The following is a 14752-nucleotide window of genomic DNA, read 5'->3' as shown; positions in this document are numbered from 1 at the left end:
AAATCAGATGCAGACCCAAATTTCAGCCTTAGAAATACAAGCCAGCCAGGTTCCAGACTTGAAGCATTTAATCAGGGAATTAACACTGCAGACGCCACATATAGATGAGAACATTGATCATGTACAGGATTCACATTTGCAGGGGTCAGCCATTACGGGTTTCCCATGTGCTCCTCCAGACCCAAATACAGCTACAGCCATGCCTGTTTCAGCTGTGGTAACAGTATCACAGTCCACACCCGTAGCAGGAGGTTCAACTAGAACCACTAGTTCCCAGGCCCCCTCACAGCATCCAAAACCTCAGCACACAGATGTACCACCTGGGCTGCATTCTGATCTAAGCTCCCATAGAAGGGAACCTCTAATAAAGAAATCAGCTCCTCAGTATGTAGCTACTGAAAACCGCCAGCAAACATGTGACATTTTAAAATCACATGGAGCCTTGCAGATATTACAGATAGCTAACAATAACAAGAGAAATTTGCCACCAGATAAACAGAAACTTATAACTGCAAGTCCTGCTGGACCAGAAACTGACATTCTGTCAGCCCTTCCTGCAGATTAATTTCTACTAAACATGAGGAGACGCATCCAGCCTGGACTGGACTTCTCCACAGCATAACCCACTCTGCAGATGGCAGGGAAATCCAGGTGCTTATTTTTAAAAATATGTTGGACAGGAAAATAGAAAAAGTTTTTATTATTAACCTTTTGAACCCTGATAAAGATTTAAAATGTAGCTTCTATTGTTCTTTTGAGGGTATAAGATTTAAAATGTCTCTCTGTGATAGCTTCTGTTGTAATTTGTTTTTGATAATATTGTTGAAGGATTTAGAAATGTCTTCTTTCTGATGAGTGACTCCCACTGGAGTTGAAACTAAAATACTGGGTAAGAAGTTTTAAAAATGCCTCCTTATAATAGGTAACTCCCGCTGGAGCTGAAACTTAATATTGTGCTTTAATGTGAATTGACAAGATATGCTTATTTTTATAGAAAAGAAACTAAAGCTTAAGAAAATAAAGCCTGTCTGCAGTGCACGCTGCTCGCATACAATGGTCTAAGATTATGGGAAGGAACTGTGAACAAGAGAGGGATCCCCCCACCAGAACCAGCCATGTGACCTGCTAAAATTAATGTGAAAGTGTCTTTCTGTCTTTTTCAGAGTTCGAGTTCTACTTATGAGATATTAATATTTTTATGGCGCTAGTAATTAATACATACATGGCTATCTCAGATACTTTTCTAAATAAATAGATCTGATTCTGTTCTACTTACGAGATTAATATTTTTATGGTGCTAGGATATTTTAAAAATAAACAGATCTATGTTGTTCTACTTATGAGATAGTAAATGAAACTGCTGTGGTAATCCAAATGGATGCCGCAGGTGCTGCTTTTTGGTGCTTTATTAATTTTGCTAATTGTTGCTTAGTTCTAAATGAATGAAAATGCTTTGGCAAATCCAAGATGGATGCCGCGTACGTTGCTTTTGTTTTTTTTGTGTGTTCTATTTGCAGGTTAAGCTCAATCCTGGATCTGGAATGGACGATCGGAGACCTAAAGGCCTAATAGAGTTCTTTGTTTGTCATGTGGTCTCCATGTTACATGTTTGTTTTATGTTATGGGGTACCCAAGAAACTATAAGCAGACATTAATAGACCCTCCCTACTAACAGTCCCTCCATTAGTTCACATTGTCCAAGAAAGAAAGAAAAAAGGAGAGACCATTTTCACTGGCAGACGAGCTATAGGAAAGAAAACCACGTTCACTATTATTCAAGCTACGGCTCACATATATTAAAGTTCTACCAATTGCTATCTAAGGATATATATTCACATGTGTATATTTGAAAATATGAGCAAAGGTTTCTCTTTACATGATCTATCAGGTACAATCAGTACAGGGAATGTTTCTAACCTTTTTAGTTTATTATACATCACAGCCAGTACATGCAAAATGCTCTCTCTGGAATGAAATATTGGCTGTGTGCAAAGCAAAATTAACATATCTTTTCTAAATTCTTTACAACATTAAACACATGAGTATTGTCTATTAAAGTGCTACATTAAACACTGCTAAAGCAGATAAATATGGTAACCTTTTACCACACTCATTACCCATAGAAGGTTTCTCTCTGAAAAATAAAAAGTTTCTCTCTGAAAAGTATTTCATGGTACTATATCATGACTCTGTTTTTGTTTATTTGGTCAATGATTAAGTAAATATTATTGCATAGGATTGATAGGAATAATTATTTTGTGTGTAATAGTAACCTAGGAAATTACTATGATAATTGCATACATATGTCTTTCTTGTTTCTAATGAAACAGTAGTATAATAGCTCCACATTTACACTCTTGTTACTATCTGTCCTTTTATCACTGCTGTGAATACCTCAGTTAGCCTCTGAGATAGAGAATATAGGGAAACATTCATAGAATATTTTTCCTTGGAATGTCAAACGCTGAGAATATGACTAAATAGATTGTTCCACCCCATTGCGGTGGTATAAATTGGTCAATTGCGCACTCTCATGCCATTGATTTGGCTAGCATACTGGGTAAGATATCCTGTGGCACAAACTTGGGAGCAGCCTATGCCCCTGAGCAGGTGACACAAAAAGAGGTGGTCTCTGGAAATAGAGCAAAATGGCACTTCTGTGGCTGAAGTCATATAAAGTGTACTTGCAATCCTATTTTAAACCAGAGCAAAGCCATACTCTGCCACCTGACTGAATGAAACTGACCAAAGAAAACTTAACCCTAGCTACCTAAATGTAAGTCATGAGTAAACAAAAGTAGTAATGATGAGTCTTTTTGCTTTATAACAGTCATATTCCAGCTAAGGACATATTCCAAGATTCATAGTGATGTGACATAGTAGATGACGGCAGGAAAATACCTGCACGGTCCAGTCTGTTCAATGTCCATTATTAAAAGATTCACCTCTTCCAGTACACATGCCCATGTAAACAGTTCAGTACCTTTGCTATTGTTCTTTTGAAATTATGCTACTGTACTAGGTTAGAGTTGTTTTTTTAATTTTAGCTTTTATAGTTCATTTTATGGCTCCTCATTCCAATATATTAAAAATTTATTTTCACTTGGAGCCAAGAGAGGGAATGTAATGGTATCAGTTTATTACTGAAATATGTAGCATATTTGCTGGATTATATATACACCAATATATTTGTGTATCTTTTTAAAATATATATTTGACACGGCAGCAGAGAGAATAGTTTCATTTCAAGCCCCTCTCTCTCCATTCCTTTTTCTGGGAACTTCTGAGAGCAGGGATAGTTAACTACAAACACTTAAACACAAAAGAGCTTCCTCTGCCCTCCCACCTAACAAAGGCATGACTAAGGTGGGCACCACCTGAATAAAACAAAAGAACTCAGAGGAAGCATAAACAGGACATTTGCTTGTCAAAGGTATACCTGCCCCTCCCATCAGCTTCCAGACATGTGCAGAAAGGAAGGACTTGTAATGTGTATCTGCCCCAGAGACTGAACAGGACATCAAAAGACATTTGCCAGCAAAATCCAGACTGTAAGTCTCGTGATGTCATAAGACATGAGACCAAGATACCACAATGCTTTGCAAATGCTCAAGGGTCGTGTGGAAACCAGGACAAAGATCCACATGGCATATCCTCCTGCAGCTTGCAAGATATAAAAGGACAAGCTGTTTCCCAAGACTGAGATTCTCATCAACTGCCAGCAACTCAGATTTCTCTTCAGCTGCAAGCAACTCAGATCCATTCACTGCAGAAGCCCTCTTGAAACCTGCCTCCTCCTCTTGAAACCTGCCTCCTCTTGGGACCTGCTGCTCTCTTTGGGGTCTGCTGATGCCTTGCTCCTGAAACATGTGCTCATCAATCAGCTGGACCACAGCATGCTTGTAATAAGGACTTGTAAGTTAACCTACCTGCTACTTTGTTCTATTTTATGCACAGATTACCTGTAAAGATTTCTTAAAACCTACCTCTCGTGTGCAATTGTATATTAAATCAACCTTTTTGAAGCTAAAAATACGGTCTCTTTGTGTTCTGAGTATATTGAAGCTATATATACTTAATTTATTTAATTTATTGCAATTATCACCTTTGGTGATTGGTGGAGAAATTAATATCCTAAAACTTATAAATACAGCACCTGCTCTTAAATTATAAGCAGTGGCGAGTTGCTCTAGAGCTATTTTCCCCAAAATAAATAATTTCTTGTAACAGTAACCTTGGGGTCATCTTTGACTCCTCTCTCTCCTTCTCTGCTCACATTCAGCAGATTGCCAAAACCTGTTGTTTCTTTCTCTACAACATTAGCAAAATCTGTCCCTTCATCTCTGAGCACTCCACCAGAACCCTTATCCACACTCTTATCACCTCTCGTCTTGATTATTGTAACCTACGTTTCGCCGGCCTCCCTCTTAGCCACCTCTCTCCTCTTCAATCACTCCAAAACTCTGCTGCGTGACTCATCTTCCGCCAAAGTCGCTATGCCCACATTAGCTCTCTCCTTAAGTCACTTCACTGGCTCCCTATCCGTTTCCATATTCAATTCAAACTTCTCCTACTGACCTATAAGTGCATTCACTCTGCCGCTCCCCAGTACCTCTCCACTCTTGTCTCTCCCTACGTCCCCCCTCGAGTACTCCGTGCTATAGATAAATCTCTCTTATCTGTCCCTTTCTCCTCTACTGCTAATTCAAGACTCCGTTCCTTTTATCTCGCTGTACCTCACGCCTGGAATAGACTTCCCGAGCATGTATGTCTAGCCCCATCTTTAGCCATTTTCAAGTCCAAACTCAAAACACACCTCTTTACCACTGCATTTGACTCCTAACTCACTTACCCTGTCCTTTATCCTCACCTCTTCATTCCCTGACCCTTAATTGTTCTGTCTATTTACCTGTCTTATCTAGATTGTAAGCTCCCTGAGCAGGGACTGTCTTTTGTGTATGGGGTACAGCGCTGCGTATGCCTTGTAGCGCTATAGAAATGATAAGTAGTAGTAGTAGGCTTGCCCGCCTGCCCATAAATCCAGACAAACGGGCAGGCTGGCAAAACCTACCTGGTTGCCTGGCCGTGTCCTCAAAAAGAACACATGTCCGGGTAAAACCGGATGCCCTGTAACCCTAGGTTGGGGAGAGGAAGTGAGCTGCTGTTATTACTGTTTTTATAGACTGCAATTACCTATCAGGTTCTATGAGTTACAAACAAGACAACTTGGACAATCCCAAGGAATTACAATTTAAAAATAACTCTGTTATCACAATTCCTATATTGACTTATTCGCTAAAATATTTTTGAAATAGAAATATTTTTACTGCCCTTCTAAACATAAGGTAATTTCTCTGCAACCTCTACTTGGGGCCTTGGAAACAACTAGTGTAACCAGTGAGATTCTTCAAGGTAAGGGGGTGTGAAGGGGTATGATTGTAAGATGAATAGAGGAACTGTGAGGGGTCTGCTATAGGCTGAGAAAAATCTGGCAGAAAATGCAAGAACTTTACATAAGAACATAAGAATAGCTATACTGGATCAGACCAATGATCCATCTAACCCAGTATCCTGCTTCCAACTGTGGCCAGTCTAGATCAAAAGTACCTGGCAGAAACCCAATTAGTAGCAACATTCCATGCTACCAATCCCAGGTCAAGCAGTGACTTCCCCCATGTCCATTTCAATAACAGACTATGGACTTTTCCTCCAGTAACCTGTTTAAACCCAGATATACTGTTACCACATCCTCTGGTAGATGCATACAATTATTTCTGTACAAATATTTCATGTTCATTAGCTGTTAAAATATAAAGGTTATACTACAGAGGAAATAACACTTTTTTTTGGGGGGGGGGGGGGGAAGTTATCAATGTAGGCTATAGTTAAGATGTGTTATTTTACCACTAATTTATGCTACTTTAGAACAGATCCAATTTTATGCAATGAGTCCTAGTTACTAATAACTGGGGTTAACAGTAAAATAATACATCTAACAGTAGGCCACATTAATACCTTTCTTTTATTCTATAGTGTGTAGTTCTAGTAACTGTTTTGGTACCTACAAAAACTAGAATTTTAGATTTCAGTTGCTTTTGTTGGGCAGCATTACAAATGCTACAAATGTTCTTTCTCCAAAGCTCATACATTATATTGTTTTACAGTTCCAAGATAAGGACATGAAATATCACATATTAAAAAGAAAATCATGGACAAAATTTAAGTTGAAATGCAACGATCTTTTTAAAAGAAAATAATGCGACAAAGTAGAAGGCATGACTTTAGAAATATTGCCCAGAGAAATTCTTACCTTGGATCAATTACTTCTGGGTAGGCACAGACTCTCAGAGTTTTGGAATTTGAACCAACAGCATACAAGGCACCACTCGGATGAAAAGCTACAGCTCTGACAGCTTGTGTATCTTCCAAGGTAGTAAGACAAATGAACTGACTTTTAGATTTCTCAACCTATGTAAAAAGTCAGAGAAACAAAAGTAAATAAATACTTCTTAACTGTAACAACAGACAAATCAATCACACAATGGGTTACATGACACGTTTACTGTCAGTAGAATTCTTCCAGAAATTTTTGGAAAAGGCAAAAGCCTTGCACTTCCCATGTGTGATGGTTTTGTGCTGCAGCAGCTCCATTACTACCTTCCATTCACTTAGCATTACCAGATGTTGTAGATTTTTATGAATCACGCAGTCCTTGGGATTAATACAGTTTGTAACTGAGGCAATCCATGAAAAGGGGAATATTTTAGAATTATTATTTTTACTAGAACAGGCAATATGAAAAGGGTGAGAAACAAAGCTCTGTACTGAATTTATCCCATGGACAGACCACTTTTTAAAAATGATTTTTATCAGTAACCAACAACTTATAAGGCACAATGGCAGATCTACAATATCTGATAAATATACTCAGCCTTCCAATGAAATCCCAAATAATTAAACTACAAACATGTCACACTCAGATCTTCTAAATTAACATTAATTTCTTCATTGTTTTAAGTATTGTTCTCACCCATACTTCTTACTTCCCCCTATCCTCCACCTCTAGCACCCCTGACCCTTATACCCCCCTCCCTCCAACTCATCCTAAAAAAACTAAACCTATTTGGAATGGTGGTATTCCTTACACCATTCCAAGATAACCATACTTAGTGCTTATTCCTCCCTCTCCCCATCCAAGGAGCGGATACATTAATAATTGAAATCACAGCTAAAAACACAATGTTGCATAGCAAGTCACACAGGTTCCCAAATCTTTTGAAAATATATCCATCTCTGTGGTTGATTCCATCCTTCTCTATGTCGTTCCATAATCATCATTGTATAAAATAAGTTATGCCATTACTTGACATTTGGCGGTGTATTATGACACCACTGAAAAGAATACGTGGAAGCATATTTTCAAAGAACTTAAGACTTACAAAGTTCCATAGCAACCTATGGAACTTTGTAAGTCTAAGTTCTCTGAAAATGAGCTCCTATCGGCCTTATTTTCGAAAGTGATGGGCGCCCAGATTTCGACCCAAATCGGGAGATGGGCGCCCATCTCGCAAAGGCGCCCAAATTGGTATAATCGAAAGTCGATTTTGGGCGTCTTCAACTGCACTCCGTCACGGGAACGAACAAAGTTGACGGGGGCGTGTCGGAGGCGTGGTGAAGGCGGGACTGGGGCGTGTTTATCGGCCGAGGAGAGATGGGCGCCCTTGGCCGATAATCGAAAAAAGGCGTTTTTTCCGCGAATTTGGGTCACTTTTTTGTACCCTTTTTTTTTTCCACGAACAAGTCCCAAAAAAGTGCCCTAAATGACCAGATGACCACCGGAGGGAATCGGGGGATCACCACCCCTGACTCCCCCAGTGGTCACTAACCCCCTCCCACCAAAAAAAAAAAAAAAAACTTTAACAATTTTTTTTGTAGCCTGTATGCCACCCTCAAATGCCATACCCAGCTCCATCACAGCAGTATGCAGGTCCCTGGAGCAGTTGTTAGTGGGTGCAGTGGACTTCACCCAGGTGGACCCAGGCCCATCCCCCCCACCTATTACACTTGTGCTGGTAAATGGGAGCCCTCTAAACCGCCCCCCAAAACCACTGTACCCACATCTAGGTGTCCCCCTTCAGCCATAAGGGCTATGGTAATGGTGTAGAGTTGTGGGTAGTGGGTTTTAGGGGGGATTTGAGGGGCTCAGCACCCAAAGGAAGGGAGCTATGGACTTGGGAGGTATTTTACTTTTTTTTTTAATTGTTACGTGCCCCCTAGTGCGCCCGGTTGGTGTCCTGGCATATGAGGGGGACCAGTGCATTACGAATCCTGGCCCCTCCCACGACCAAATGCTTTGGATTTGTTCGTTTTTGAGCTGGGCACCTTCAGTTTCCATTGTCGCTGAAAAACGATTACGCCCAGCTCAAATCCGCACAAATCCGATGCATTTGCCCGGCACAAACCATATTATCGAAAAAAAAGATGGGCGCCCATTTTTAAAAAAAAATACTGTCTGTCCCGCCCCTTCACGTACCCGTTCCTGGACATAGACGCCCATGGAGATGGGCGTTCGCGTTCTATTGTGCCCCTCTTTATGTACCAAAATGAACATGTAATACAGGTGGTCTTTTTTTTTCTGCTTTAACAGCGTATGGCAATATAGTATAACAAGCAAATAAAAACTGCGGGAGAACTGGGAGTCATATATGTAGCACACAAGAGATATCTTTCTAGAATTTCTGGACCATTGGGCAAGCCCAAAAGAGGTGACCCAGCATAGCGCCATCCTCTTCACATTTCACACACTCGCTTTCATCATGTTTTGTGCTCTGTGAAGAGAGATATAAGCCTGAAAAAAAAAATATATATATATATATCTTTCAGACTACCATTAATTAATTTTGTGGGTGGAGTTAATGCTAAATGCTATAACAAACCTATAGCGATTTCCACTCCCAAATCTCTTGGAGTGCCCACTTGGTTAAAGTAATGGGTGACTGATCTGCCAACAATTTATACATAAAAGGTATCTAAATGCTTCTATCACCTGATGATAAAAAGGTCTCTTTCACATGCTCTGTTGCTTCCTCTGTAAGCTCATTCACTGGAACAGAATGGATATAGTGCCCCACTAATTCACTCTCCCAACCCAACCAGTTAGGAAAATCCACTTCTACTATCACCCGCCCAATCACTTCCTCTTTCTTCCCTAGTTAATCTCTTCACACTACTAACTGTATCTGATATTCTGGAATGACAATGTCATAACAAAACTATGTAAGCCACATTGAGCCTGCAAATAGGTGGGATAATGTGGGATACAATTGCAATAAATAAAATAAATAAATAAATAAATATATGCAAATTGTTTTGTAGGTCTGAGTTGATAGATGTCTAACATAATACTTTCCCTTCAATATCACCCGTTTTACTCTTCCCAGCCCTTTCTTCTAACTTTGAAAGAACCTAATAGTATTCTCTACTGGAACATTAAGATTACCCCATAATAGTAGCCACCCCATTACATGATGATTAATTTGCTTGCACTTGCACCGCCAACTTCACAAGCATAAAATTGAACTAAGCAACTTCGTCACAGCTACCTTGGCAGCATACAGTACAAAGCTAGTGGTCAGTGGCTTACTATTACTTGCTCACATAAGATGGGATATAATGAGCCGTATCCATTAACCAATCACTCACTTATCTAGATGGTATGCTTTACTATAGAGATCTAAATTGGGGAGAGCCAAATCCTTGTTTCAGAGCACATGTTAGCATATTAAAGTTAAAGCAAACATGACTCCCTTTCCATAAGAATTTTTTGTGGCTAAAGTGATATCTTTCTTAAGATGTATTGGAGCTGTCTAATGTATATAGCCATTTTGGTAATAACTCCTGATGGTTTTCCATGGCTTGGGGATCAGTTATTAGTGTCTGGTTTGCCTTTGTTGGAAATGCCTGCTGCTTGATAACATCAGCAAAATATGGTTTTAAGGCAGTGATTCCCAAACCTGGTCTTGGATACACCCCAGCCAGTCAGGTTTTCAGGATATCCACAATGAATATTCATGAGAGAGATCTGCATGCACTGCCTCCACTGCATGAAAATCTCTCATGAATATTCATTGTGGAAATCCTGAAAACCTGACTGGCTGGGGTACCTCCAGGACCAGGTTTGGGAACCACTGTTCTAAGGGTTTTCCTAATTGTTCTTCCAGCAGATGATAGAATTCTCCCAAAAAGCCACTGGGCCACGTCATTTTGTGCAATTTAAGAGATCAAATAACTTGTCTGATTTCCTCCTTTTTTACAATGGGGAGCATTCAATTGGACTAACTCATCAATAGTAAGCTTTGGCAGCCCAAGTCACTCTAAATCAAAATACTTTCTACAGGAGCTAAAGATTGTGCTGACACATATAATTTTACAAAGAAGCTAGCAAAGTGGTTAGCAATTTCCTTACTTTTAGCAATCAGGACACCCTGCTCGTCTAAAATAAAATCTATATAATTTGGTCTCACCCAAGGGTGAATTATGTTTTATGTTTATTAGATTCTTGATATACTGCCTTAATCAGACTAGCAGTTTCCCTGCCTAATTCCCAAAGGAATAACACTTATATTTGTAATAGGTGTTGGTTTTTTTGCCTTCTTGTGAAGCAGATACAATTACTTACAAATCACCTATACTCTTGCGTGAGATCTTTTTCAAGTTTTAATATGTTTTTGATTAGTTCTTCATACTTCTTGATCACATAGATAATTTATATCACCTTGCAGGATTGCCTTCAGCGCTTGCCAAAACAAGGCCGGGTTGTCTTTATGTGCTACATTATAATGTTATTAAGACTCCCACCTCTGCATCAAGTATGAAATTGAGAATTAAAAAATAATTACTTTGGGAATGTCAATCTAGCAGTCTGCTCACAATCCATGCTGCTCTCTGTATCTATCTAAACTGGAGTATAGTTGGATAAAATTTGGGACCCAATTTATACCTTCTGTAGTCTCTCAAACCAACTTCTAGACATACAAATATAATCTAGTCTAGAAAGAGCCTCATGCACCTGAGCAAAAGGGGTGTGTACTCCTTTTCTATTGGATGTAAAATTTGTCAAACATTCATGACATCTAAATTGGTGCATAAAAAGGGCAAATCCTTGTTGGGGTTCATTCGTTCATTAGGCTCTGGAGGTCTGTCCATGACAGGGTCCATTATAATGTTAAAGCCCCCTAAAAGAGTAGTGAGGGATTTCCCAATGCCATACATTGTTTCGTTATATCCAGTAGGAAAGTATGGCCTACCACATTTGCATAGTTAAGATTAGCAACAATTATTTTAGACCCCTGCCAAGAGAAATGTCAAAACATAGCAACCTCCAGTATCCATTACCACTCTCTTCACTTTACATTGCAAGGACTTCCCTATCAATATTGCCACTCCCACTTACCTATCTCCCAGACCCAATCTCTCTAACTTCTGATATTCTATGTTATTTAGCCAGGTTTCCTTCTGGCATCTCAGTTCAATTATGATCTTATATCTCTTAACAGGCTATTCCTGACACATCCCAACTAATTATTTGTGTTACTTATGAGTCGAAAACCATCAAGGTATACCAGTCCATGAAGAGTTCTCTGAATATTAGGTACCAGATGCTCATCCCTCAGCATGTGCCGTACTGCCCTATACGGCAGTCAGAAGATTAAGTCACTATTGGGCTTATTTTCTAAAGAGAAATCATCCAAAAAATAGCCTAAAGAGCACAGACGAATATCTCTCAGAAAAATATCCCAAGTGTATCAAACATATAAATGGCGAGTGACCGACTCACTCGCAAATGCGCAGTAGAGACTTCCCTCTCTGTCCCGCCCCCGCATCAATACGTGATGACGGGGGGGGGGGCGGGACAGAGAGGGAAACTGCGCCGCCGAGGTTGCTGCCGCCACCCCTCCACCCGGCCCGGGCCCTCTCTTCCCTTCTGAACTTACACATCCATTCGCCGAACGCAGCAACGCACATCAGCTGAGCTGCACTGAGCCCTTCCTTCTTTGCCTGTGGCCCCGCCCTCCTGTGACGTAACGTCAGCGAGGGCGGGACACACACAGGCAGAGAAGGAAGGGGCAGCTCAGCTGATGTGCAAGTTCAGAAGGGAAGAGAGGGCCCGGGCCAGGTGGAGGGGTGGCGGCGGCGGCGACTTCGAGGGGGGGGGGGAAGCGGTGGCGACTTCGCGGGGGGGAGGGGAGCGGTGGCGACTTCGCGGGGGGGAGGGGAGCGGTGGTGACCGCGGGGGTAGGAAAACCTCAATACCAGCCCGTTTTTACGGGCTCAACGGCTAGTAATAAAAGAAAAGAAAACTGGTCTAAATTGCTAGTTCATTTAGAGTAAGATGTCTCTACAGGGGGTGTTTTGGAGGCATAACGGGCGGTCTCACAGAATGAACATCTCCAGCCCATAACGGATAGTAACAGTTTTCTCATGGTGGGGGGAAAAAAGGGATGGAATTAGACCTGATATAATGCATCTGGGGTAAGAGCTAAGCTGTCTTTAGATCTATTTGTGAATTGGTGGAGTTAGAGAGTGGAGGAATTGTCAGTTTGAGAGAAAGTTAAAAGTTGCTGAGTGCTGTGTTATCTTTTGTCTGTTTGCCCTAGTCTGAACCTTGTCACCCTTACATTCCCTGATTTGCCTCCTCTGTCTCATCTTCTCAGCTCCTTGCCCATCCCCACTAGCTCCCCAGCCACAACTACCCCTTCCTCTGTATCTCCCTCCTCCTCCCCCAACACTCACTGTCCTCAAGACCACACACCTTTCATTACACCACTTTACCTGTTGGGTGTCTATTCTTGTTGCTCCGTTTGGAATCTACCAAAGGTTTGACTGAGGGGCAATCAACAGCGGCTGGCTCCTAGGTAACTGCAACAGAGATCCACCAACCCCACACCCCCTCCACCTGCTAACCCTCAGCACTGCCTTCCTCCAGGTGTCTCTACAACCCCCAGTTCCCTGCCCACCTCAACAAGGTACCCAGACCAGGTACACACATCTTTCATTGTGCTTCCTCCCACAGGTGACAGAAGAAAACCACAGTGGATCTGGCTCATGACCCCGCTAGGGCACCCCCAAACAGGAGCGGAGGACTACAACAGCAGATATCGGACCACACATAGCATCATACAGCGCACCTTCGGACAGCTCAAAAACAGGTGCCGATGTCTAGATCATTATGGAGGGGTGCTTCTCTATAGCCCTGAAAAGGTTGCCAAGATCTTTATGGCCTTCTGCATGCTACATAACCTGGCCCTGCGCAGAGAACAGGCCCTCCAAGAGGAACCATAGCAGACCAAGATGAGGAGCAACCCCCCCCCCCCCAATGCGTCCACCAGCTGGGTCTGAGCCAGACAAAGACTCATCATGACCAAAATTTTGTGAAAATAAGTGATCAGCATTTATTTAACACACCACTACCACACCCTCTCTGTGCACATACCCCCTTCCCCACCCTAGCACACCCATACCCCACCACATCCCTGCGTGAACAAGAGACTCCTAGTAATTAGGACAAGTAAATCGGCTATATTAATTTGATGACTGATCCCGCATAGGGGAGTCCTAATTGACTGCTACATGCAGCTACCTAAATTCTATAGATAGGAACAGATTAATAGATAAAGATATGACACCATGCCAGATCCCACTAGTGAACATCAAAACCCTGGCCTTAAGCAAGTCCAACTGGAACCCGTTACAGAAACATTTCCCACTTTTGCAGCTTGAACTTTGTGCAAACACAGTACAGGGGAGAGTGCTGAAGATTTCCTGGCAAGAGTATGCCGCTCCTTTACATCATATTCAGAATTAAATGAGACATTCCAGACAACTGAATCACAGCTTATGACAGTTTTTATAAACCGACTGAAAGCTGAGTTGCAGAACGTGGTAGAAGATATAGTTCATTCTCTTGCAGCAAAAGACAGAATGGCTACTAAAACTATGCTTGAGATCTTTTCTAGGGGCAACCAGAAACAGAATCAGAAGAGGGCCAGCCTATACCCTCAGAGGTGGCTGTGGATAGAAATTTGGGAAACCAGCCCAGCTCAGTCTGTTGCACATGTCAACAGCCCAGCCACTGGAAGTTATAATGTTCTTGCCAGGTCCTTCCCTGAGGACCAATAAAAATTGTCTCCTGGTAAAGTCATTTCTCACACTCAGCAGTTTTGAGCTGGCAAATGATTCAGCCCAGCTAATGATAACATTGGCTGAGAGGCAGGAGACTGAACAATCCAGGGATGAATTTGGTGAATGAAAATGTTATGTTTCCACTGGGTCCAAATTATGAAATGGAAATAATAGCTATTGGAAAACCCCTGAACTTTAGGTACCAGTTCTGAAATGTCTCCTGTGCAAACTTGGGAGGCCACAAATTGGCCCAAGCAGCCTGGAAGCCTTGTGATGAAGAGTATTGAGGAAAAAAACACTTTTCCATGAACTGACTAAATTTCTCTCTGTAAAGATTGGTGACCGATTACTAGCTGCTGTCATTTTGGTAAGCTCCAGTGCTCTTGTGAACTTAACTTGCCTCAATTGGACTGACAGATCAACTGTCACCAGCAAGGATTTTATTTACATGTGCACAAGTGGACCAAACCTGAATACTGCTCCTATTGCATAAAATAATTTTTATATAGATATATTTGAGTATGCATATATGGATGTATGCGCATATATATATTTTAAACAATATTATAAC

At 41.3% G+C, this 14752-nt stretch overlaps 1 protein-coding gene across 1 annotated transcript in view; it reads right to left on the bottom strand.

Moving 5' to 3' along the window:
- The window catches only part of WDR47 (WD repeat domain 47), a 121902-nt gene that overhangs the window by 24880 nt on the left and 82270 nt on the right, over window positions 1–14752 (bottom strand). The window contains exon 10 of the mRNA XM_030206722.1: window positions 6311–6468. Coding sequence (XP_030062582.1) covers window positions 6311–6468 — 158 coding nt within the window. The remainder of the gene's footprint in view (window positions 1–6310; window positions 6469–14752) is intronic.

This window comes from Microcaecilia unicolor, chromosome 6 (genome assembly GCF_901765095.1).
Source record: "Microcaecilia unicolor chromosome 6, aMicUni1.1, whole genome shotgun sequence".
Classification (NCBI taxonomy): domain Eukaryota; kingdom Metazoa; phylum Chordata; class Amphibia; order Gymnophiona; family Siphonopidae; genus Microcaecilia; species Microcaecilia unicolor.
The sequence above is the reverse complement of the archived record's forward strand: the minus strand, read 5'-3'. Positions and strand labels throughout refer to the sequence as shown.